At 38.3% G+C, this 27,259-nt stretch overlaps 2 protein-coding genes across 9 annotated transcripts in view; both read right to left on the bottom strand.

Moving 5' to 3' along the window:
- The window catches only part of LOC140529754 (dimethylaniline monooxygenase [N-oxide-forming] 4-like), a 38,777-nt gene extending 22,400 nt beyond the window's left edge, over positions 1–16,377 (bottom strand). The window contains exons 1-2 of one of the 2 annotated variants that reach the window (XM_072648650.1): positions 16,251–16,377; positions 8,976–11,802 (exon numbers count right to left, since the gene is read on the bottom strand). The gene's annotated coding sequence lies outside the window, so the exon portion shown is untranslated. The remainder of the gene's footprint in view (positions 1–8,975; positions 11,803–16,250) is intronic. The other variant, XM_072648649.1, reaches the window with a different exon arrangement.
- A 2,315-nt stretch (positions 16,378–18,692) lies between these two features.
- The window catches only part of LOC140529755 (flavin-containing monooxygenase 1-like), a 31,884-nt gene continuing 23,317 nt past the window's right edge, over positions 18,693–27,259 (bottom strand). For all 7 annotated transcript variants that reach the window (XM_072648657.1, XM_072648656.1, XM_072648652.1 and 4 more), the window contains 5 exons: positions 26,866–27,008; positions 25,732–25,931; positions 22,276–22,631; positions 20,602–20,674; positions 18,693–19,582 (listed from right to left, as the gene is read on the bottom strand). In XM_072648657.1, coding sequence (XP_072504758.1) covers positions 19,243–19,582; positions 20,602–20,674; positions 22,276–22,631; positions 25,732–25,931; positions 26,866–27,008 — 1,112 coding nt within the window. In that variant the 3' untranslated portion in view covers positions 18,693–19,242. The remainder of the gene's footprint in view (positions 19,583–20,601; positions 20,675–22,275; positions 22,632–25,731; positions 25,932–26,865; positions 27,009–27,259) is intronic.

A 27,259-nucleotide genomic window follows, 5' to 3' on the forward strand; every position in this document is an offset into this window, starting at 1 on the left:
TAAACATTGGTAAGTGAACTTATCAATGAAACTCTGAAACCTTTTAAGGTTTGAGTAGGTTAAAGGTACAATGTATGACCCAAAAAAGTTCTGCTGATAAGCTGTGGCAAGCACAATTCTCAATAGATTCCACATTAAACAATAAAGACTAAAAGTTGGAAACATTTCATTTTTGCTTAATCATATTTCTACAGTGGGGCAAAGTAGGGAATGGGATGCTTGGAAAAGATATGTAAAATGGGTGGTATGATGTAGTTCTTTGTTCAGTTTTAATATTTTTAATGCAGTCTCATTACATTTTGTTGGTTGATTTCCTCCTGTATAACTACTTTTACCACTGAGGAATAATTTCCTATGTACAGGTAGTTTAATATTCTGGTTACCTTACTGTGATCATGTCTTATAAAAAATAATGTTTTGTATAATAACATTTAAATGAGTACATTTACAAGGTTTCCTAAATGTCTACTTTTGAAATATGTAATTTAAAAGTTATTATTTATACTTGTGTTCATAACTAACTTGACTGACAAGACATTTTTTATAGTAAGTATGTAAGTAAGTAAGATGTGGGAATTATAATGTAATTTAGTCTTATAAGAATATTCTATCTGTCATTATTTTAATTAAAGAAATGAATTTTTAAGTAAAAAAATGATGTCTGGAAACTTCCAGAGGAAGGCAACTAGGCAATGAAAGAGCATCAAGTTCTTATGTAGATAGGTTGAAGGAATTGGGAATATTTAGTCCAGAGAAGAGAAAACTCATAGAGAAAAGATAGCTGTCATTAGGTATTAAAGGCATGTGAAAGAAGAATTAGAATTATGTTGTTTGGCCCTACAGGGCAGACTTAGAAGCAATGGATAGAAGTTGAGAGGAGGCAAGTTAAAGTTTGTAGTAAGAAAAAACTTCATTAACAGTTTGAGATGCCCACAAGTGGAATGGTCTTCCTCAGGATGTGATGGATTTTCTCCGGCTACACATCTTCTAGCTAAGGCTAGATGGCCACTTTCTTGTGTATGTTTGCAGGGGATTCTTGTTCAAGTATGAACTGGAGCAGGAGGGGGTTTGAGATTCCTTACAGCTCTCAAATTCTGTGATTTTGTGAAATAACATGCAGGGCTTCAGTCCATTTTTGCCCAACTTTTTTAACCTCTGAAAACAAACAATGCTTAAACAATCATTTAAAGGACTCCTTATCATTTTAGAATTTATCATCAAACTCCATCACTGTTGCTTTAATATCTATTGCTCAAAGCAAGGCAGAGTGGAAAAAAGGTATAGGATGGGGAATTAGGAATGCTGTCTTCAAGACATGACCCCACCACCAACTTTTGGGGTGAACTTCATCAAGGTAGTTAATCTTTCTGGGTCTTGATTTCCTCATCTGCAAAATGAGAGAGCTGGATTGGGTGATCGTGTGGTTGGATCCTGACTTTCACTTACTATAAAAAAGTGTCATTAAAAGAGAGAAGTAATTCAATTTAATGCTACTAGAAAATTTAAAGAGATTTATGATGACACTCTGTGGTAAAATCTACTTGGGGAAAACGATTCAGCAGTTAGAAATCTAATTAAGTGGGTATTGACATAGCCATACTTTTTTTTTTTTAACTTTATTTTTCTTGGGTTTTTTTGTCTGTGTTTTTGGAGGTGTTTTTTTTTTTTTTTTTGCAACATGACTAATAAGGAAATATTTTTTGCATGACTGAACATGTATCAAATAAATCATATTTCTTGCCTTCCCAATGAGGGGAAAGGAGAAGAAAGGAGAGAATTTGGAACTCTATTGAAAAAATAAATCTTAAAAGTTGTTTTTACACAAAATTGGGAAAAAATAAAATATTTTTGAAAAGTAGAATTAAGGGGGCCAAACATTTTACCAAACTTGAAATGGTTATATCTATTAATTAAGATCCAGAAAAAAAAGTTCTTGGCATCAAAATCTGTGGCACTGTTGAATAGTTCCACATCAGAAACAGATGTGATTTTATTAGTGGAAGTGACATTAAAGAAGTCATTAACATCTGCTTTGCAGCTAACACCTCTAACACCTTCCATATGTGTTATCCCTTGTCTTAGATTATGAGCTTCTGGACAGCAGTGACTGACTTTTCTCTTTGTAACCTCAGCATTAAGCACATTCATTTGCACAAAGTTTGCACTTAATAAAAGTTTTTTCCCCCACTTTATTCATTCATTCACTCATTTATTCACAGTCACAAGAAGTAAGACTCATATAACAGAGGTAACTGGGTATTGGTGGCATAGTAGAGATAGTGCTGGGCCTGGAGTCAGGAAGACTCATTTTCCTGAGTACAAATCTGGTGTAGTCACTTAACCTTGTTTCCTCAATTTCCTCATTTGTAAAATGAGCTGGAGGAGGAAATGATAAATCATTCTAGTATCTTTGCCAAGAAAACTTCAAATGAGGTCACAAAGAGTTGGATACTACTTAAAAATGACAGAATCACAAAACCCAGGTAGTACTATGCAAACAAAGTGCAAAGGCATAGCTGTGCTCTGTCATTCATTTATGAAGTGTGAAGAAGTTCACTGATTGAACTGGAAGGACAATTGGTCATTGGTTGGGAAGAAATTTGCTGTGTCCCTGGAGGTCTTTAAAAATTAAACCCAGATTTGAAACTGTTCCCAAAGCCACTAAATTGTTCATATCCTTTTACCCAGCAATATCACTTCTAGGCCTATACCCAGACAGAGAGAGAAGAAGGGAGGGGGGGGGGGGAGGGAGGGAGAGAGACAGACAGAGACAGATATTTAAAAATATTTACAGCAGCCCTTTTGTAGTACCCCCACACTGGAAACCAATGAGTTCTACTTTTTGGGGAATGGCCAAACAACTGATGGTATATGATTATAATGGACTGTGCCAAAAGAAATGATGAGATGGCTTCATTGGGAACTGGAAAGACAGTGAAGTGAGCAGAATTAGAAGAATTTATATAGTGACAAAAAACTTCATAAAAAAAACAATTTTTAAAGCCTTTAAAATGGTGATCAATATAATGCAAAGCCATAATTCAAGAGAATCAGTGATGAAGCATGCTACCTGCCTTATGCCAGAAAGGTGAGGACCTTCAAAGGCAGAGTGTGATGTGCATTTTTGAACATGACCAGTGTAGGAATGAGTTCTTCTGAACTACAGATATTGTTATGAGGGTTTTCTTTTTCCTTTTTATTACTTGTTGATGTGTGTGAGAATCGACAGAAGAGATAATAAATGTTTGTAAAAAATGAATAAGTAGAAAAACCTAAGTTACCAAGCACCAGAAAAAGTTGAACAATTCATCTACTTGAGGTAGGGAGTAACTGTGTGGAATGTAACTCCTAAGCTTCTGGAGGGCAGTGATGATTGTGGGGTGTGACCATGTGACCATGACATTTAGTTTACCACTGGAAATACTGCATCCAACACAAAGCAAAACCACAAACTCTATGTGTAAGTGTTGTTGTTTAGTTGTGTATGACTCTTGTGACCCTACTTGGGGTTTCCTTGGCAAAGATCCTGAAGCAGTTTGCCATTTTTTCTCCAGCTCATATTACAGATGAGGAAACTGAGGTAAGTGTAGGTAAATGACTTGCCTAGGGTCACACAGACAATAAGTGTCTGAGACCAAATTTGGACTCAGGAAGATAAGTCCTCCTCCAGGTCCTGCACTGTATACACTGAAATACCTAGTAGGTACAGGCACACAAAAAACATTCCAGTTAGGAAGCAGGTACAAAGAATATAACCTATGGCAGTAGTGGAAAGAGCTGACTGTGGATCAAAAAGGAGCCTGAGTCAACCTGAAAAATTCGAATATGTACTATTGCCCAAACTCCACATCCCTGTTGGATTCAGATCCATAGGAAGGGTTCCACACATCACACCAATACTCATTTTGCCTCAGAAAGTAACCACAAGAAACAGGTAAGATATCCTGAATGCTTTTCCTTAAATCAATCAAACAAGCGTTTATTTACCTGGAGCCAAACCCTGTGCTAAATGCTGGAGACATAAAGAAAGGCAAACACACAACACTAGCTTTTGTCCTCAGAAATTGCATTCTAATGGGGTACACAACAGTTAAGTAAATGAGTAAATATGAGATACATATATAGTAGATGGAAAATAATCTTAGAAGGGAAGACAAGTGCCAGAAGAGGCCAGAAAAGGTCTCTTGCAGAAGATGGGCAGAGCTGAAAGGGACCTTCGGGATTATTTTGTTCATTGTCTTTTTGGAAATCAAAGTCCTACATCTTTTCTAGGGTCTATTGCATCGGGCTTTGGGTGCCTAAACCTGGTGTTAAGTTCATCTCACAGCATCAGTGGCGCTTTCCAAAAATGACCCACTAGGCTTTCACATTCAATGCCATGACCCAAGCTAGAAAGCTTCACTACTTAAGCATTTAAAGTCTAAGAATGGGTTGAGATATTTTCTGCTAAAAACCTCTAATCATTTGCATGACCAAATAAAATAGCATGGTGGCAGGTGCCAGGGAGATGGGAGGTGAAATTTCCCTTCCCCCTGCCCAGGCACAGTTAGTTCACCATCTTTTGGGTCCTTGCCCAAGCTCATACAAGCAGTTAGTGGCAAAGCCAGGACTCGAAACCAGGCCCTCTGATTTCAAATCCAGTCCTCTATTTGCTATGCCACACTGTCTCTACTTGCAGAACTTTTAAAATTGATTAATTTTTAGTATTCATTTTTTAAAAAAAATTGAATTACCTCCTTCCTGCCCCTCCCCTCCCCATTAAGAAGTCAGGCAAGATGATATCAGTTATACATGGAAGATGAAAGAAAGAAGAAACACTGCATATCTGTACATTACTTACATTCCTAAGAAAGTTCTAATTCATCTTATAAAAATGTGTTTGGATTGAGGTGGACATGGAAGTGATAACTTTAGGATTGAACTAGGACATTTTTTGGAGTTTTGGAGTTCTAAGAGCCTCTTTACCTTTAAATACTCTTGGAGCCCATCATGACTAGAATTCTGCGCCTCTCAAAAGAGATGGAGAGATAGTGGTTAGATGATAGTTCAGTAACATGGATATGGAGTTTGTAGGTTGCCTTGACCCAAAGAGAAGTCATTAGCATGCCACTTTCAACTTGGAGTGATGTTTCTAGTGTAGCACCCCAGAAATCTGTCCTTGGTCCTGTGCCGTTAAACATCTCTTTGCTAGCGACATGGGTAAAGGAATAGGAGAAATGGATATCAAATGTGAAGTTGATATGAAGGTCAGAGGGCTAGATAACATAATAGACACGCTCCAGAATACAAAAAATCTCATCGGTTTAGAAAGAATGATATTAAATGGGGTTAAATGTAACATGTGACAGTTAAGCCCCTGAAGTCAACTTCCCCGATCCAAGATGGAGGAGAAGACTAGACAACAGTTGCTGTGAACAAGTGCTGGGGGTTTCATTTTGTTGCGAGATCCATATGATTCAATGACGTGATATGGCAAACAAAAGAGCCAATATTCTTCAACATTACTTTTAGAAAACACAGAGTCCAGAATGAGAGGGGAAATAACTATGTTATCCTTTGTCCTCATTAGGTCACATCTGGAGTGCTGCATTAAGTTCTGGATGTCATATTTTAAGGACATAGAAAAGCTAAAATAGACCAGAAGAGGGAGACAAAGATAGTAAAAAATATGGCAGAACATGCCATAAAGGGATGGTTGAAGAAAGTAGAAATATTTAGCATAGAGAAGATAAGTTTTAGAGATGTATATGATAGCTGTCCTCAAATATTTGAGGGATTATTATGTATAGGAGAGACTAAACTTTTTGGTCTTGGTCTGGAGATGAGATGTAGGAACAATGGGGGAAAGTTGGCAAGACATAGATATTGGCTTGATAAAAGGAAAAAAACTTCCTGCCTATTAGAGTTATTCAAAAGTGGAATGAGCTGCTTTAGGTGGCAATGGATTCCTCTCACAAGCTGCTTTCAAATAGAGGCTGGACAATAACTTGTTGCTCCAGATAGTCCTGAAGGCCCCATTACCATTTATAGGTTCTGTGTTTCTGTAATATGATCATGTCTAACAACCTCAAAATATAGACTTGTGAGTAAAAGCTGAGTCAGAGGGCTTTTAAAGAGATTGGTATAGCTGAGATGCTACATGGCTGATCTCCACGGCAGTATTGCCTCCTCTGTCCCCAAGACCAATCGCAAGGACTTGTTTGCACTACAAACCTTCTGGGCGTCTGTAATTCTTACTGTGCAGGAGCTGTCCTTGAAACTTGTCAGTTCATGGGAGAAAATGAAAAGACAGGGAATGATGAAGAGCAGCGGGACAGCAGAAAGACATTTCTCTCAGAATAACAGAGTTCCTAGATGAAGAGGAATGCTCTTTCATGGGGAGTAACTGGCAGTAAGAAGCAGTCTTCTATTAGCCACCATGAGCCAAGGCCCCTGTTTCACACAATATGTCACTGGATGGGTACATCAGAGCATCTGTAGCTCAGGGGATGGGAAGTCATTCTGCACAGTGCACTGGTGTTAGACATTTAACGGACAACACTATGGTTAGGAAGTTCAACGTGCCATAGATCCCCTCAGGAACTCCTTGAAGGGCTGACATTTTAAAATCATCATCCATCTCCTTTTTCAGACAGTGCAAGCATGAATTTTATAAATTTAACACTCAAAATAATTCAAGTGTTTCACGCATCAGAGTATTCACGGAAGTGTCTCCTCCTGAAGTATGTATGGCTGCAGTTCATTAATGGGCTTCAAGATCCCACGCTTAGTTATTTAGATTGCCTTACCTAGATTGTGAGTCTCTCTAATGATGCTTGGTAACTGAGTTTTACAGTATACTATAGATTGAAAGTTGCTTAAGGACAAGACCTACATTTCTTCCATTTATGGAGGCAGCATGGTACAATGAAAAGAGCAACACCTTTATTCACTACATTCAGTCAAATGACCAACTAATGGGTCATTTCAAGTTCCTTGTCTTGTAATGCCTTTTAATCCACCTTATTGAAAACGTAGGGATTCCCAAGCCTTGGTTCCAGACAGCCATGGTTAGAACAGATGCACAAAAAAGGTTAATTTCATTTTATTTAATTCAATTAAATTCAACCCAGCAAATATTAACTAAATTCCAACTTTTTAAAAAATAAGTGGTTCAAGGACTCTTTAGTAAGTTTAAGAGAACACTCCCATATAAGACGTCCTAAATGTCATAGGGCAGTTTTAAACTTTGAAAGTTTTAATAGCTTTTATCTATTTAAATAGCTATTAAAGGTTTCACTTAAATCTGCCCTAAAACTTTTGACATTCCCCATATTTGTATTGAATTTATATTTCTTTATTCCTGCTTCTTCCTTCACACAGCCTTCCCTTCCACCAAGACAAAAAGTTATTCAAAATCAGTCTGCCATTGCTTTATGTACTGCGGATCATACAGTTTCTGCAGATGTAGAGGGAACAAAATACATTCCAACAAAGAACTGCCCTATTTTGCCTAGTCTTTCTGGCTATTTTATCTTTTCTATTTAAAATAATTATTTTGAGAATGGGACCATAAGCTACATCAGATTGTCAAAGAGGTCCATGACACAAAAATTGCTGAGGATCTATGATGTAATTCAGACCCTTTCTGAAATGTAAATTACTTCTAGGATATGCTTCTGTAATCAGTAGGTGTCACTAGTAGGAAAGGTTTGGCGTTGTGAGGGTTTCCTGTCTTCCCACCAGGTAAAGGAAAAAGATAGATTCTTTGCAGACTACACCTTTCTTTTGCCACTGGACAGTCTAGACTTTCCCCTGGTCTCCACTCCTATTCTACCCTCTTCACTTTGGAGTGTTGAGTTCTCTGAAATACTTGTGTCTCAGCTACCTAATTCTAGTTAAATAATGGCTTAAGAAAACTGAAGGGTAAAAATCCAGATCCAGTTTAATTCTGTCTTTTGGAAAGCCTGCAAAAAAATATTAATAAAACTATTAGATTCTCTCAGAAATTCCTCTCCTGACCTTGTTTCTGATTGTCCATTACTATACCTCAACTGCCTTGTCACTTTGGAAGTTCTCCCATTCTCTGTGGTCTTCTTACCCCAGAACATCCCTTTTCCCCTGCTGCCCCTTTTTCCCATTGGTGAATTTCTCCCAGAACCTCCATGTTGAGTAAGGGCTCAGGCCACCCAGCTGTCATTCTTCTCCCAACTTTGTCTCTTTTCAGAGACTCCGCCACCATATACCTTCTCATAGCCCTCTGCTTTCTAGTTCTCTTTTATATGTTGTCTTCTCCCATTAGCATATAAGTTCCTTGAGGGCAGGGACTAGTCTTTTATTTTTGCTTGCATTTGTATCCCCAGAACTTAGCACCATGCCTAGCATGTAGTAAGCACTTAAATGTTTCTTGACTTGGCAAATATAGATAGCTCAGAGTCCCCAGGTTAAAGAATTCCTTAACTGTTAGACTGAGGTGCAGACCTTGTCTTCATTAAGCTTTGTATGCTTGCAGCTATTTGCCTTGCATGTAACATAGAGCAGTTATAAAACATTATGATGTTATTTCAAGGAGAAAAGCTTTCAAAGACATGGATTAAAAGAGGAATTATAAGCAGAATGAAAGAACAAATATTAGGAATAAATGCCTGTCTTCTGGAGGCAGAGATAGAAGCAGAGGGACATGGGGCATTTAAACATTTCACCAGATCCCTTAACCTCTTGGAGAACAATTCAGTGACCTCTCAGCCATAGATTTTTCTCCCAGAGTCACACAACTCAGGCTTATGGGATAGAGAAAAACACCCTATACTTTTAAGATGGCCCTTACTTTATTCTTGGCACAAACTGAGGATGTCTGGTCTGTAGAACTTTACTCCCATCATGCCTTTCTCTGTGTCCCTGAGGTACTGGGGTTATAACATCAAAGCGGGGATTTTGCTTGACATGTCCATTGACAGCGGGCAGTTGCTACTTTGCTACTTCTCTAAATTACTTACGGAAACCTTGCTTCAGACCCTGGCTGGCTCTGGGTTGTCTTGCTCAGGTCCTGCTATGCTGACTGAATAACTGACTGGCTGCCTTTGTATTTAACTGACTTTTTTGTTTACAGGAATCTTGCTCTATGACCTGGCTAGTCTCTGAACTCTGCCATGGACCTGGCACTATGATCTGTTCCCATGTAGCTTGACTTCCCCAGCCTGTAACTGATGCTTTTTGCCCATGGGTTCTGACCTACAACCGTGACCCCTAAACTTTAAATAGTTTTTCAATTAGTCAGTATAAAAACCTGATAGATTAGGTCTATGAGCATCCAATGTGGTTCCTGTTAACATTTTGTGTCCTGGAGCTTGATCTTGAGATTGTGACATCCCTTGGAGTTCATGTCCCACTTAAGATAAATCAGTTGATTGAATCTGGGTTATTATATGTGATTTTTTCCTCCCCATAGCAAGAGAAAGCCAACTGGATTTCTTCCATTAAATCATTGAAGATGATTCACTAAGACTATTTATGAACTAAAGAAGCAAAATTATTGATGGCAATTTTTTCATGGAATCCCAAACTCCTAGAGATGAAAGGGCCTTAAAGGTCATCTTATCCTATCTAAATCTGATGGATGGATTCTCTCTACAGCATCATCTAGCCTTTGATTGAAGGTCACTAGGGATAAGGGATTCATTGCTTCCTCTGACAGCCCATTCCACGTCTAGGAAGCTGGTGCTATTAGGAAGCTTTTCCTCATATTGAGCTGCAATTGGTCTTTTAAATAGATTCGTCCCTTTGTTCTTAGCTCAGATACCAAACAGAAGAAGGCTAATCTCTCTTCCACATAATGATCTCCAAAGTTTTGAAGACAACTTGAATGTTTCGTATAAATCTTCTCTTTTTTCAGGTTCTTTTGATCATCTTATTTCACGGTTCCATGTCTTTTATCAACTTAGTCAATATTCTCTCTAACACCGTGTCAAAAATTGGCCATAGTACTTTAAATTTGGTCTATCTAGGGCATAAAATAGTGGATCTGTCACCTTACTCCTTCTAGGCATGAAACTTCAGTCAATGCATTGTTGAGATCCCAATAGCTCCTTTGGCTATAATGCCTAATGTTTGTGGGGAGGTCATATACTCACAGTAAAATTCCACAGTCCCTCAATGTCATCACTTTTTTAGAAACAGGTGAACCTCAGCCTCTTTTCTTTTAACTTGTAGTTTTCTTTTTTTCCTATTAATTAATTAATTTTTATTTTTCACTATTCACTTTCATAAGATTTTGAGTTCTAAATTTTCTTGCCCTTTCTTCTCCTTAAGATAGCATGCCATGTGATGTAGGCTCAACATAACTATTCATACTGAACATATTTTCATATTACTCATGTTGTAAAGAAGGATGGAAGGAGCCAAGAGAAAGAAGGAACAGAGCAAAAAAAAAGAGAGCAAATAGTATGCTTCCATCTGCATTCTGACTCCATAGTTCTTTTTTGGGATGTAGATAGTATTTTCCATCATGAATCTTTTGGAATTTTCTTAGATTCTTTCAGTGCTGAGAAGAGCTAAGTCCAGTCCCTTTTCTCAGCAGCATTTAATACAGTTAGGCCATTCACTGCAGCTCCAGTGATTGTAGTCTGTTTGACCATGGTCTCTTGGGTCAAGGGAGAAGTAAGGAGGCTTCTTTATTCAGTAAAACAAGGAGGTGATTATCACAAGATTCAGCTTTCATGATGATAATATTTCACTTAATCCTGAGTGTTCCACAAGAAATAAAAATGGCATTTGTGATAACCAGGAATTTAACTGAATTGTTAAATGATCTCCAACCAATAAGGATTTCTTATCTTTGTTTTGGAATTTGAGCTCTTCATGGGACAGATCTTACATATATATTATCAATGCTACACAAGGTTGGCATTTCATCACTGTTTGCCTTGGAGGCTTTTTGTGTTCCCTGCAGCCTGGTAGCACTCACCATTTGTCTGTTCTTAGGATTAAATATAATTTTGGAGCCTCCAGTTTAAGTCTGGGAGCATTAGAACTCCTGGGGTTTGCCTGAGCAGTAGAAAGGGAATGGATGCAGGGCCACATCCAGTCCTGCTGGTCTGTATCTGATCATTGGACCCAGATGGTTCCAGAGGAGAAAGTGAGGCTGGTAACTTGGTACAGCCCTACCTCACTTAAATGCAATTCACTTGCATGTCATGGCATCACTGACCTGATGTCATGGTCTTCTTTGAGACTGAAGGACAACAACAAAGAAGAAATGGAATAAAATTTCTTTCTTAAATCATAATTTTGAAATCCTTGTGTAACTCTTCCCTTAGCTCTCAAGGAATTATGCCTCTGTCCCCAAAGGATGTATTTTTCTGCACTCATCTTTTCCTTTGGAGGCAGCCCCATTGTTGAGTTATTTTTTAGTCATTCTGCTTCTTTGTGGCTCCATTTGGGATTGCTATTTCCTCCTCCAGCTTATTTTAATATGAAGAAACTAAAACAAATAGGCGTTAAATGATTTGTCTAGGTCACACAGCTAGTAAGTGTCTGAGGCAGGATTTGAACTCTCTCTTCCTGACTCCAGCCCAGTGCTCTATCCACTGCACCACCTAATTAGCCTACAGCCCCATATATCTTGTATTTTTTCGATATTGAGCTGGGCTTAGTAACATTCCTGTGACTTTGTCTGGTCCAGAGGAGATGAGAGATTGTTTATGGAAGTCTCCGATCATAGTTGAATGACTTAATAAAATATACCTGATGAATTTCAAAGACAAACATGCTATTAGGCAGGATTTCTGAAGTTGACAACATTGCTGATTACTGTGCTCTCTGTCCCTATAGCAAAAGACAAAATGGGAAAGTATCACACACTCAACTGGATAAGTATCCATGAAGTAACCTACTGGAATCTCTCTAACACTCCCTACAGATACAATGGAGGGAATTCTAAGGAGTCACATGAACAGAGACATAACGGAGTAGATTGAAATATATGAGGTCTTATCTTGTGAGAAAAAGGAAAGATACCATGAGTTAGGATTGTCCACAATTAGTTGAAAAGCTGAACCTGGAAAAATATATACTACTTCCTGACTGTCTCCTTATCACGTTTCCTTTACTTGAACCACCATCTCCCCCTGCTCCCCACCAGGACTTTGGACTTTGTCTCTTGGCTCTGATAGATGAGTTTCTGTTTTATCTTACTGAATATCTTACTAGGCCTCTATAACAGCTCTTGGCAGTCTCCTCACCATACCCCCTGTGTGGGTAATGTCAGTTCCTCTGATTTCAAGCCACCTGTTATTAGAATGTAAGTTCCTTGAAGGTAGAAGTTGTCCTGCTTGTTTGTATTTGTATCTCTAACGCCAGAACAGTGAGAGCCTTGCATATAGTAAGTGCTTAATAAATACTCTACCTAACCATCCACCTACCTATCTACTTATCTATCCACACATCTATCTATCTATCTATCTATCTATCTATCTATCTATCTATCTATCTATCTATCTATCTGTCTGTCTGTCTATCTATCATCTATCTATCTATCTATCTATCTATCTGTCTGTCTATCTATCATCTATCTATCTATCTATCTATCTATCTGTCTGTCTGTCTGTCTGTCTGTCTATCTATCATCTATCTATCTATCTATCTATCTATCTATCTATCTATCTATCTATCATCTATCTACAGAATGCCAATGGGTATTTGATAGGGTGAACTAGGAAGAATGGATAGAAGTTACAAAGAGGCGAATTGAAGCTTAAAGTGAGAGAAAGTGCCATACAATTAGTCCTCTCTAAAAGTGGAATGGAACAATTTGGAATTTCCCCTTAAGTCATTTTTAAAAAAAGCAACTGGATGAGCATTTGTTTGGAATATTATAGAGGGGTTTCTAGTTCAGGGAAGGGGTCATACTAGATGAAGTCCCTTTCAAGCATATAATTTCTTTGATTCTCTTATCCAATTAACCATTCTACCTAATTTTATTCCATCCACAAATATGATAAGCTTGTTTTCAATTAAATCACTCATAAGAAATTATTGAATAGAACAGGTCTGATTGCTTTAGAAGACCTCTTCTTCTTCTTCTGATTGGTGAATTCTTCTTGGAATTTTCATCTTAAGGAAGTACCCAGGTCAGCCATGGTCACTTCTGCACTCCTCTCCTGGTTTGGCTCCTGACTCCTTAGATTTTGTTTTCCATCATGTTTCATCAGCCTTCTCATCCTGGAAGATACCCCCGCAGCCATGTCTCCACACAGACACCCTCCCTTTCAGTCACTCACTTTTCAGTTTCCTTTTATGTATCATTTTCTTCCATTAGAATGAAAACTCCTGGAAGGCAGGGGCAGTTTTTCTTCTCTGCTTGTACTTGTGTTCCTAACCCTTTAGCATAGTATCTGGGGCAAGTGCTTAATAAATGCTTACTGACTAATAAAACATTAACTGTAAAGCACTTCAGAACTGTTGCTTTCCTCTGTACTATATCTCCTTTCTCCTCTCTTCCTCAAATGGAAACTTAAACCTAAAACAAACAGACTCACATCAACTATCGGTTACTGGGGGTATTGTAGAGAGGTTCATTTTCTGAGTCTAGATTGGACTAGAAAACCTATGAGGACTTTTCCTACTTGGAGGTCATATACTTCTATTAGGCAAATAAAATTTAGCCTTTCTGTTTTCAATTAGACAAGAAGTCTGCAACCAGAGCCATCTCCAGTTGACCTGATTCATATCTTGCCACTGAACCCAGATGACTCTGGAGGAGACAGTGAGGCTGGTGACCTTGCACAGCCCTGCCTCACTGAAATCCAGTTCACTTGCAAGTCATGGTATCACCTTCCTGGTCTTCTTTGAGAATGAAGGACAAATCACAACAGAGAAGTGGTAAGAATGAACAAGTTACCATATTTAGCACCTAGACGATGATGTTCTGAGCAGAATTAGCTCTTTAAAAATATGTCTTTTCTTGAGCAGTGACTAGTAAATTCAGAGCTATAATTAGGAGTTCTTTTACTTGGGTCAATCTCATAGAAGTCAGCCATGGGTGGCACAGTGGACGGTCCACCCTGGATGCACGTATGGTGGGAGAGGGGACACTTATGGAGAATAGACAACACCCTCATAACATGTGACTGATGATTTCTAATCTCTTTAAAAATCTTTGTTGGGTGTAATTATTCACACTGGAGAGGGAGCAATCTGTTGTCAGAGAGCTTGGCTCACATTCCCACAATGTGGCTGATTGTCTCCTTCCTGACCCCAGGAAGGAGGAAGAGAGTTATGGTCATGTGTGAAAATAGATCAGAGGAGAAGGGAGACCATGGAGGCATGGTCATCTTGGGAAAGTAACTTCATTTCTGTGAGCCCCCATTTCCAGAGCTGTAGAGCTTAGACTAGGTTTCCTTAAAGGTCCTTGCCAATTCTCAAATATTGTAGGGATAGCTATAGTGTATAGAACAATGGGCCTGGAATCATTAAGACCCAAGTTCAAATCCAACCTCAGACACATCTTAGCTGTGATTCTGAGCTTAATCTCTCAACCTCTGCCTGTCTCAGTTTCTTCAACTATAAAAGGATGATAACAGCTCCTAGATATTTATGAGGTACTTGGCACAATGCCTTTCCCATAGTGGAGAGGTAATATATGCTTATTCCCTTTCCATAGCTGGATCATAGGGCCATAGAGTTAGGGTTGAAAGGGACCTGAGACTCTCCTAGTTCACCCCATATTTGACAGGTTAAGAAACTGAAGTACAGTGTAGTTAAACTGTGCTTGCTCAGTCAAACAGAGAGGTTAAGTGGCAGAACTGGAATTTGAACCAAGATCCTTGATTCTGTGGGGTCCAAATTGGTGAAAGCCATAATACATAGCAAAAAGTGAAAGCCGTAAACTTAAACTCTATGAAAGGTGGAAGCCTGGACATGGTGACCTGTTAAAAATCATAATTCAGACACTGAGTCATAACTCAGATACTGCGTAGATACATGAGCAGTGTTCAATCTTGAGTGTCTAGGCATTTACCCAAAAGTTCTGGGTAAACGTTTGGATGTCTGGGAACTGGGCTCAATATTAAATATGAACTAAAAAAACAACATTAAGCAGAAAACCCCCAAATACCCCCCAATCCTGAGTGAAGTACCCTAGGGTGCTTCTCTCTTTGTCTGATTTCTATAATTACCATGGGGATTTTGGGGGGTCTTTGCAGAGATCCACTGGATCATCTGGCAGCCACCCTGGATTAATTATAATGATTGATTAAACTCCTGTAGTCAATCTGGAGGCCTTTGGCCTCTTCCTTTGCTATCAAACTTACCCCATGGTTGTGGGGGAGGTACAAGGATCCTCAGCCAGGCGAGATTCCAAACCCAGATTGCATCCTTCCCATCCTATCACACTGCCTCGCCCAGATGTGAGTCTTAATCATTGAACTTGACTTGTGTACACATGTTGATGCTTCACCCCATCCTTGCCAGCTCCACTAAACAATGTAGAATCTACTTGGCTTGCTCAATGACCTATTTAAACAACCATGATTTCTTATTTGTCTTTTGGAATCCATCCAGCATTCACTTCCTAATCTTTACACAGTTTTCCCTAGCGTCAGACAGGATGGAGCTTGTTAGTTGGTGTCTATAGTTGTAGTGGTATTGCGTTTGCTCCAATTTAATACCAGTACAGGCTGTTTACTGAAGTCTGGCATCGCCGCTCTCTTTCTGCACCCTCCACTTGAGCTTTGCTCTATTTCTCCTCCCCATCTCTGCTGCTGCCAAGACTTTCCCTGAACCTCAGTGACTCTGGAATTGAAGTTACTTAACAGATATTAGGATCTTTTTCAGATATTCTTTTCAGAAGACGATTTTCTCAGCAACCTTTCATCATATTTACACCCTTTACCCCCTCTTCTGTGCTCCTGCCATAACCTTAACCACAGAAGAGGTGAAAACTTTCATTATTATCACAATTGCCTCTCTCAGGAGAACAGATAGCAGAAAAGCAAGCCACTGAATAACCAAACGCTCATCTCAAAGAAAACTGGTCCAGTAGTAGGCTTATTTTATTGTCCAAAGAGAGAATTGGCTGCAGTCTTTGAGTTAATTCCCCCCTTTTTTTAAGAGTTGAAAGGTCCAACAATCTGTTCTATTATACATTAAAACTTGGCACTTTCTAACTACGTCAGAGATAACAAACAATGAAACATTCTTTTCAGTTAAATGATATTCACACTGCTTTTCTATTATATTTCTTTAGTTATATGAAGGACAGACAAACTACTTACAGAGCTATTAAATCTGGTTTAGAGACTTGGGAGAGAAAGTGAAGGAAGTCCGCCCTCATCTCTAAATTCAGCCTGCTTCACGACGTCCAAATCTCGGGAAGTAGTCTAGGGTAAAACATAGTCAGCAGATCACTTCTAAATTAGACCACTAGGGAGAGCTGAACTTTGAATTCTTTCAAAATCTCAGTCTTCCTATTGTGACAAACAGATTCAATCACCTTTCCTCTCCTATTCTGCCTCTGCAAAGAAATATGCAATTCGGATAAACATTTACATAAATTACACCCATACTTTTTGAGTTGGGATACCTTCTTTTTGTTGGTTTGATGGCAGCCTATTTTCCTCAAGAATATAGTAGGCAGTTGGAGTGCAGAAACGGGGCCACTAAATTCCATAAGTAAGGATACCTTCTGGTGGCATATTGACTTAGAAATACACGTATGTATTAACATTATCTATGTTCTATTTCAATTTGATTTTTTTTTTTTTTTGCTACTTCCCAGTTGCATTTTAATTTGGTTAAACTACACTCGGGAGTGTAAGGGAATAATGCTGCCTGTATGGTGGAGTGTTTGACCTCTCTGATATGGTACAAAGAGGACTGAACAAATTATATCGATAATTTAAATATATAGTATTAAATCATTCTTTTAAATATCTAGATGTATACTATTAAATCATTCCTTTAAAACAACTATCTAAAAGTGTAATATTAAATCATTGCTTTTAAATATCTAGCTGTAATATTAAATCATTCCTTTTAAAAAAACTACCTGAGATATTAATGTGTCTTCTACTCTGGTAATATTGATGCTTTTCTATTTTAAGCCCAGTCAATTTCACTAAAAGATAGGTTTACTGTGTCTAGAACATTCCCCTGTTCTACCAGTCAAATATCTGAATAGGAAATGAAGTTATTCTAGGAACATCTATTTTTGATGAAGCCATGCTGGCTCTTAGTGATTATTGTTTTCTTTTCCAAATATTCATGCAGAATTTCTCTGCTAATACGTTTGAAATTTTGTCAGGAATCGAAGTCAACCTCACTGGTCTAAAGTTTGCAGACTTCACCCACTTCTGTTATTTGAAAAGGAAACATTTGCCCTTGTCTTGTCTTATGGGTCATCTTTTGTTCTATGTGAGACATCTAATTCTGACTTATCAAGTTTTCGCCATAACATCTATGGAGGGTGGTCAGGGCTGGAAAGAAGATCTGTGTCTCCTACAAAGGTATCTGTTCACTTGGATCTTAGAGGATCTTAATGAATTCTGAATAGTATTTCTTGATTTCCTCATTCTCTGTAACAAATATTATTATATTGTATATTATATTATTATTATATAAACAAATTATAAACTGTAATGCTCTTCATAATGGCCATTTAACAAATGCTAATCACAAACCCCCCAAAATGAAATGACCAAGTGTCCCATGAAGAGATCTTTCTTGTTGCTTTTAGGTGCGTGATTAAACCAACTCCAGTACAGGATAACCCAACAGGAAGACAAATGGCTTGGGATTTAGAGAACCCAGGCTCAAATCTTATCTCTACCACTTACTGCCTTGGGCATTTCATGTTGCCTCAGTTTCTTCATCTGTAAAGTGAAGGGGATTGGATTAAAACTCTCTCAGTTCTCTTCCAGGTCTAAACCTATGATCTTCCTAGTACAGTGACCAAGGTGCACTTTGTGCAGACCTAGCTGATACTAGGACGAACTTACATAATATCTATTCTCTGTCACCACAGTTACTTTTGCTTCCCTAATCTGTCTTCTTTTTCTCTTTCCTTGCTTTTCCCCTTTGAGTATCTCTCTTTACCACTCACTCTCCAGCACACTATGATGTCCATAATGTCTCTTACGGGTACAGTAGCATGAACTTTGTGATGAAAAGGGATTATAGAGATTATAGAGATATGGAGAATTACATTGTTCTTCTATAAGTCCTGAGCTTAAATGCTGTTTGGAGTTACGAATCTGAAGAGAATTTCCCCCTAATTCCTCACAGTAGTGTCACAAGATGAAGCTCTCAGAGACAGTGCTCATTTGATAGGAAGTGAAATCATGTACATAGGCTTATGAGTGTGAAGGAGGGCTGTTGGTTTCCTGGGGCATCAAATTCATTTGAAACCATTTGGAAGGACTGAATTACTCCCAAATGATGAGGCCAACTTGTTTCATATTGGTTGAGCTGGGGCTCAGAGCAACTTAATATAGGTTGATAAACCTGAGTCTTTTGTGTGTGTGTGTGTGTGTGTGTGTGTGTGTGTATGTGTGTGCATGTGTGTGCCACGTTGATATTTACTTAATCCACCAATCCTTCATGTTATTCCTGAGCAGATATCACCTTGCCTCTCTTCTCTCCCCTCCCCACCCTCAGCTCCCCTCTTTCTTAATCCCTCTTTCCTCCTCCTCCCAATATAGATTAAAAGAACACATAAAAACGTTCACTACTTCTTTTATTGTACTTCCATGAAAAACATAGCATACAACCTCCAAACAGACCTAGTATTTGTAAGACTTCTACTGTTTATAGGACACAATTAAATTAACAAGATTTCATAAAGGAGAAGGAAGTATAGATATTCAGATTGGTGTGTCCTCTAAAACTACCAAAATCAGGAAGAACTATTTTATTCCACAGGTGTTAAATGCAGATAATAAAGATGAAAGCAATGACCATAATGATAGTTCACATTTATACAGTGTTTGAAGGTTTGCAGAAAACGTTCCTTCCCATAGGTTGGTGGAATATAGAGATCAGAATACAGCTAGAGAGGGACAAGATGGGAAAAGTACATACTGGACACCATTGGCCAATAAAGCTTCTGTAGAGTTTCTACAGTACATTTGAATTCCAGGTGGGAAGAATAAGACCTCATATTAGTTATCCTGGGAAAGACCTACAGGAGTGAAGGCTCTGATTTGATGGAGGATCTAGGAGATTACTGCCCTGTGCATTTTTTTCCTAAGATACCAAAGTCTTCAGCTACTACAAAATAAGAAATACAGCCACAAGTAGAGCTAAAAAGCTGAAGACTTTGAGTAGGTAGGAAAAAGTATCTGGAGGCTCTTGTACAACTCGAGTTTTTGTTGCCTTGATTGTCCGGTCCCACTGGGTCAGAATGGCATTCCTGGCTCCATCCCACTTCCCTGGACCAGTCAGACGGTACTGGTATGGGGTAAGGGGTCCGAAGAAAACCTTAAAAGCCAGTAGTGGGTCCTTCAGGAGCAGAGATAACAAGTTGGGTTTTGCATTGAGGAAAGACAAGAGCTCATCTATGTATACAGCGCGATCTGTTTGCAAAACTAGGCTGAAGTGTAATCCAAACCTTTATGAAGAAGAGAAGGAAAAACAAAGGTCATCTTACTATGGGTAAAACTGAAATTGTCCTCCTAAAATTCAGAATCATATCCATGATTTCTCCTTCATTCTAATGTATTAATATGTCTTCTAGTCTCAAAATTCTTCTCCTATTCCTAACTATAAAGTGAATTCCTTTTAAAAATACTACTCCCCTAGGGCTGGGCTATTCAAATTGGTAAGAGTCAAACTCTAGCTAGCTAGCCCCAGAACCAACCATGATTCATGCTAACTTTCTTCTGAATATTCTTCCTGCTACTGCTGTAATCTCTCTACCAAACCTCCAGAAATCATGCCCTGGAAGAGACTGTCCATTCATCTGTGGAAGAGCCACCCTGGGACCATGCTGTCCAGATTGGTGATGATGGATTCTATCTAGCTGGCCCCAGACCAGACCAGGATGTTAAGTTCCTTGACATCCCTCCTACTATCCTGTATTCTAAAATTCTAGGTCCATGGGAGTCAATGTGGTATAGTGGATAAAGAACTGTCTTTAAGTCAGGATAGCCTTCGCTATAAGTTCTCCCTCTGACAGGCTATGTGGTCCTGGGAAAGTCCTTTAACCTTTCACTTCTCTACACAACTCTCTAAAACCATAAGTTTCAGAGAAGGTGCTGACCTGCTTTGGTTGAAGGAATTTCCTAACCTTGGAGTTGTTTATGCCAATGAAATCACAGGAAAAGTCTTTATCCCTACTTTCAAATCCTTAGTTCCTTGACATGGTAGATAGTCATGATCTAGTATCTTCACTGCCATGATTTTCTGGGTCTCCTCTTTTCCTCTTTCACTTGTATGTCCTAATCAAGGTTGCCCTTAAACTTTCCCAGAGTTCTTGATGCTCCCTTTTCCTTCTCTTCATAATTCACTGCTTTTTGCAATCTCTGGGTAAGAGGCCAATCATTAACCCTTTAGGGAAATGACTTCCTCTGAATACTAAAAAGTTTTGAAAACTCTAGCATATGCAGGTAATTAAGTGACATAGCCTACCCAGTGCCTTTATTTGCTTTCCTTGTGTTAATGTCTTCTCTCATGGTCTCTGGGGATGGTAGTTTATTCAAACCTACAAAATAAAATTAAAGATTTCCTTTAGGCATTGATTAGAACTCTGGGTAAACATATGAAGTACCATGATTTATAATTGATGAGACTGGCCACTGCTTTTCTTGCACCCAAGGATTTGACAAAATCAATGGTTACCATTCAGCCTTCCACAAAGGCAAATTGTGGTTAATAAGTCACAAGGGAGTTTAGGCTTACCATGTCTTTGTATGATCTCAAAGTAACCAGAAGAAAAGTCAAATTTAAGTCAAGTGACCATTTGTTTGTCTTTTGTCACCAAATCTCAGGAAACATTTCATAAGCCAGTCAACCCAAAACTATACCTAAATAAAAGTTTCTGCAGTGTACTTGAGTAATGATCCTCCTCTGATAAGAGGGAACTTGTTACTTTCCAAGGCAGCTCATTCCATTTGAGGATAGTTCTAATTGTTTAATTATTTTTTACTGAAACCAAGCATAAGTTTCCTTGTAACTTTCACCCATTGTTCTTAGTAAAGTCTTCTGAGGCCAAATCTGATAAGTGTAAGTCTTGTGAGTATAAATATTATTACCATGCATAATCAGTGCCTCTTTTTGTTAAGCTAAACTTCCCCAGTGCCTTTAAGGGACCCTTATATAGCAGGGTCTCAAGGGCCTACAGCATTCTTATCGTACTTCTTCTGATATTCTCTAGTTTATCAATGTTCTTAGTAAAATATGATGAAAAAAATTAGATATGGTGTGACCCATGGTAGAGTACAGTTAGACCATCACCATGCTTGTTCTGGAAGTCATGCTTCCCATAATGAAAGCTGGAATCACGGAAACTTTTTCTATGACTGCTTTATTACACCATTGACTCATATTAAGTTTGTGGTATGAAACCTGCCAAATCTTTATTTTTCTACCTAATTTGCTTTAAGTTATATTTTCTTCATTTTGCACTTTTGAAGTTGAATTTTCAACCCAGTTGTAGTACTTTACTCGTGAGATTTGTCCCAATGTCCTGGCCTGTCAGGATGTTTTTGGTTTAGTCCACAATCCAGTGTGCTATCAGTCCCTTCTAACTTTTGCATCATTGGCATATTTGAGTATGTTATCCATGCCTTCATCCAAGTCACTGAGAAAAAGAATAATGAGTACTAAGGAGAAGTCTCTGAGGGTACTACTTTAGCAGTGTCTTCCACAGAGCCATCAGTATCTTAATCAGTAGTTATCAATCTACCTAACTCTCATATCACTGTACCAAGCAACCAGTTTGACTAAAATATTTTCACTAAAGTTGCCATTTTGGTGTCTTAATTAGGCCCATTAATTTCACTAAAATGGCTGATGAGCTTTTATGTAGATAGACAAACCCAGTATTTTGTAGTCTCTACTTTCTTGGCATTCAGAGATACAATGTAAGTCATCATTACCCTGTGACTCAGTACCAATATGAATCTAGCTTTTAGGATTTCTCTCTGTTTTAAATGGGAGCTGGTGAGTTATCAAGATTTCTAGTCTCTAAAATCAATCAGCCATCATTTCAACTTAGACATCTGAGAACCACCTTGCCCTCCAACCATCTTTCTTTTCTGCATCTCTTGACTCTTTGCCCAACCATGTTTTCCATCTACATACCCTTTATGACCCGTGTGGCCCATCGGGCTTGTACTTCTGATGTGCATGCCAAGGATCCCAAAGGCTTGATTAGGCCGATGACAGCCAGTGTTGGTTTTTCCAGATGTGCAGGGAATACATACTTATATAAAGAGGCCTGGTTGTTCTCAACTTTCACTATAGATTCATCAAGGAAAGGGAAAGCAAAAGTATAACCTGTGGCCAAGACAATTATATCAATAGGCTCTTCTTCTGGAGTATTCTTAAATATCACAGAGTTTTCCTTCACTTTCTCCACCTTGGGTTTGATCAACACCTTTCCAGTAATTATGCATCCTGGGAGCTCATCATTCAGTATCGGTTCTCTTAGGAAAGTCCTAAATCAAAATAGAAAAGGAAGAGTTTCCCCAACAAATAATATGCCTCATTTATCCTCTGATCTCGTCTGATCCTTGAGTCTAGAATTCTCCCCTTTCAATGAATATGAGGCAGGTTTGAGAGAAGGAAGCTGTGTAAGGAAGGAATTATAACTTTTGATAATGGTTCCTCCTTATAGGCTACTGACTGACTGATCAATCAAACAAACCAAACAAAGCGAGGAAACCTAGGAAGTGGACCTTCAGGATTCTGCCTGCCCTTCAGCACCCCTGTGTTTTTTTTTCCCTCAAATTTCAGTGATTCCTGATTAGTTCTGTCTACCTTCTGGGAGTAACTGGAGATATTCCCACAGCACTCTTCTTCTGAAGTTGCAGGAGTTTATATTCAACTTTGGGGGCTAGGGGAGATTAGATGTACACAGAAGTGATAAGGAAATGCAAAATAAGTTCAATGAGAAGTGAGTGCTAAAAACTGGCCTGCTCAGAAGAAACTCATATAACATATGGCACCTGAGAAGAACCTTGAAAGAAGCTAAGGGTCTAAGAGTTATAGTTAAGGAATACATGTATTCAAAGAATTGGGCTGACAAACTGTACAAAGGTATGGAGGTGGGCGAGTGTATGGAATTCACATTGGAAATCCAGTTTGGATAAAACATGATAAGGAGAAATGTGAAAAAAGATTGGAAAACTAGTTGGAAGTCATATTGTGAGAGGCTTCAATTATCACCCCTTTACCCCTTTATTTTATATGTAATTATATAAATTTTTTATTTATATTTATATATAAAATATAATATTTTATTGCCCTTTTTACTACCCTTTTTATTTGTTATAAAACAAATCTACGACTCCTTTCTAAACCTTTCCCGAATTCCAGTTTTATGTCTCTAATTCTTGTTGAATATCACTACCTTTATGGCCACAGCATTCGAAATGTTCAAAATGTAACTCATCAACTTTCTCCTCAAATCTCCTCCTCCTCTTAACTTCTGCATTTAGACTGAGGGCAAAACCATCTTCTCAGTCACTCAGACTGGTGACCTTGGAGTTATCGAGCTCTTCTGTCTCTCTCCTCCATCCCTCCCATTCCAGCAGCAATACCTCAGCAATATATCTCACATTCATCTCCTCCTTTCCATGTAAATCACTACTACTCTAGTTCAGCCTCTTCTCTCTTTTTACCCATATTAATGATAGCTCCCATTTACACAGGGCTTTCAAGTTCACAAAGCACTTTCTTACAACAACCTTGTGAGGCTTCTAATGAAGTTATCATTATCTTCCCTTTATAGATGAGGAAACCAAGGGACAGAGAGATAAAGTAACCTATCTAGGGTCACACAGCTAGTGAAGCGTGAGTGCCTGGAATCCAATCCAGGTTTCCTGACTCCCAGGTCCAACTGTCTCTTCCCTCCCCCACATATTATCATAACCTTCTAAACAGTCTTCCATATCCAGTCAATGTAATTATCTTTTAGACGGCTGTCCCTGGAATCTTGCTAATATACCATTTCAGTGGTGTAACTCCTCAAAATCCTTTAATGGCTCTTATTTATTTACAGGATGAAGTAGAAGCTCCTGATTCTGGCATTCACTGCTCTGCTTTTGGAGTCATGATTAAGCCCTGATTTTGGTATTCATTAGTTGTATGACCCTAGTTAATCTACCTTCCCTGCCTGAACCTCTATTTTTAAACTACAGAATGGGGATAATCACAGATTTCTTTTTCCTATCTTTCAGGATTATTATGTGGAAAGATTTTTGTAAATCTTAACATGAAATATAACTGTGAATTATTATTATTGCTATTCATATCTAGTCAAAAGGTACCTCTCAACTTCTATTGCCATTTGTCTCCATGCCATGGCCAGCACATAGAAGATACTCCCTTTCTTTTTTTTATCATAGTTTACTTTTCCTTCAGAATTCAGCTCGTATGCTACATTCTACATGCACCCTTTTACAATTCCCCACTTGGTAGTGGCTACTACTTTAAATTGCCTTGCACGCACACACACACATGTATATATGTACACATATATGTACACATATACACAAACATGTGTATATGTGTACATATATGTGTATGTATATCCCTGCACATAGTACATATATACACACACAACATATACACACAGACATATAGTTGGTTTGGATTCCAAGCCCTGATGCTTACTAGCTGTGTGATCCTAGACAAATTATTTAATCTCTGCATGTATGTGTATATGTATGTATGTGTGTATATGCATATATCCACAAATAAAGATATCATATATATAAATAAAATAATGCTTCATACATGTATTTACACATAGATATGTATACAATACACATTTGTATATGCCATAAGTTCTATGTATATATTCTATATGTACATATATTACATATACACTCCCACTTATATAGATATTCATGTATCTTTCTATGCTTATTTATGTGCATGTTTTCTCCACTGATATAATGTAAGTCCCTGGAGTGTTGGGAATGTTTCATTTTTGTCTTAATATCCTCGGAAGCTTTATATCATATAGCAGGTTTTTAATAAATGCCAGTTAATTTGCGTCTCTCCCTCCCTTTCTTTGTCAACTACACCCACCTCCTTGTCCTACATCTTGCCACCCCAGCAGATGAGCCCTAGTAGATAAATTACTCCTCAAATTACTCATGGAATTTTACTTAGCTTCTCCTATGTATTCTGGCCCCTTGTATGTAATTACGTACATGACCTCTATAAGATTAAGCATCTTGAGAAGCTAATGTCATAGCTCTCCTTGTTTCCCAAGTACCTTTTACATGTTAGGTCCTTAAACGTTTGCTGAACTGAACTGAGATTGTGTTGTTGAGGGTGTATCTTGAAGTCATTAAGGAGACTGCAAATGAAAACTGTACAGAAGCAATTTCTCCTTACCAATGGAACAAAAGCCCGCATATCTATCCCTTGCTTAAATTGAATCTTGGATGTGGTTCTATACTCTTTCTATATGTTTCTACAAAAGAAACACATATCTTGTGGCAGCAGCAGTCTAGCTTTGCAAAAGTTACTGAGAAATCCGAGTCCTTCCTTTCTGAGAGCATAATACCAAAGCTGATAAATTACCTCTTTTCTGGAACCAAACCATAGTTTGCATGATCAAACCAGCTATTCGCTTTTTTGCCGATTAACCAGATCACAACTGAAGTTGGGAGGGAATTTCTTAATATACTTTTAAATCGAGATGTAAACACCATGTCCCAAGGATAGCCATGGTCAAAAACCCGATTTATCAGCCATGAACCTCTAGTGGTGCTGAGGAAGACCTAGGAGCAAATATACAAGTTGTTTAGCATTGACTTCATAGGGTTTCTGTGACTATCACAAAAATTAATATTGATAAGGTTGGTTGCAAACCTTAAAGCACCATTTAAATGCCAGTTATTATTATCATTATTCAAAGCACTTTGTAAACCTTAAAGTACCATATAAACATGAGCTGTAATTATCCAGTTAGGGGCACTGAATGCTCTGCCAGTTCCCAAATCTTCTTTCTTTTTTGCTCCCTCCAGTTTGCTAAAATAACTTAAATAACTTCATGGTTTGTATTGTTTTAAGGTTTGCAAAGGACTTTGCAGCCATTATCTCATTTGATTTTCACATCATCTCTTTAGGTATTAAGTTCACCTCGCAGATGAGAGAATTGATTCTTGGGGCCAAATAATAGAGAGTGATAGAACGTTGTAAGTTTTTGCAGACTTGACAAATGTGATCTTATTGATTCTTACAACTCAGGAAATGGGGGTTATTACTGTTCCTATTTTACAAATGAGGAAATTCGAGGCTGAGAGACATTAACAGATTTCCTTGGGGCCACACAGATTGTAATCCTCAGAGGTAGGATTTTAATCTTCATCACTGTGACTCCAAGTTCTTGGTGACTGAAAAATTTTGAATGTCATGAAAAAAAATTAGGGATGACATGATGAAGACTTCCTTCCTTCCTTCCTTCCTTCCTTCCTTCCTTCCTTCCTTCCTTCCTTCCTTCCTTCCTTCCTTCCTTCCTTCCTTCCTTCCTTCCTTCCTTCTTTCCTTCCTTCTTTTCTTTCTTTCTTCCTTCCTCTCTAGAGAAATAATAAATCCAGAATTTACAGTGAAATTGACCAATAATGAAGGAGCTACATCTTTTAAAGACCATTCAACATATCAGCACATTTTAGATGACATCATAATTATAGTTAATATCCTCCAGGTCCATACCTTTTTAGCCACGTGACTGGCCTCCACAGCAATGTCTGTGCCAGAGTTTCCCATGCCAACCACAAGGACTCTCTTATCCTTGAACAGATCTAGATGCTTGTACTCTCGACTGTGAAAGTACTGACCTTTAAAGGTGTTGATACCTACAAGGCAAAACAAAAGAGAGGAAATGAAGGACTTGACAAGCTCTGTGAATACAACCTATCATTCAGGCAATAACATCAGTTTGGGGTGATATCATTTTTCACTTCAAAGATACTAGTATTTAAAGGGCCACCATGCAGAAGAGGGGTTAGATTTGGTCTATTTGGTCTGGGTGAGGATGTGGGCTGCTGACTAAAAGTTGTAAAGAGGAAACGATTTTGTAAAACTTCCTAGCTATTACAGCTCTCCA

The sequence above is a fragment of the Notamacropus eugenii genome, chromosome 2, assembly GCF_028372415.1.
Source record: "Notamacropus eugenii isolate mMacEug1 chromosome 2, mMacEug1.pri_v2, whole genome shotgun sequence".
In the NCBI taxonomy this organism is placed as follows: Eukaryota; Metazoa; Chordata; class Mammalia; order Diprotodontia; family Macropodidae; genus Notamacropus; species Notamacropus eugenii.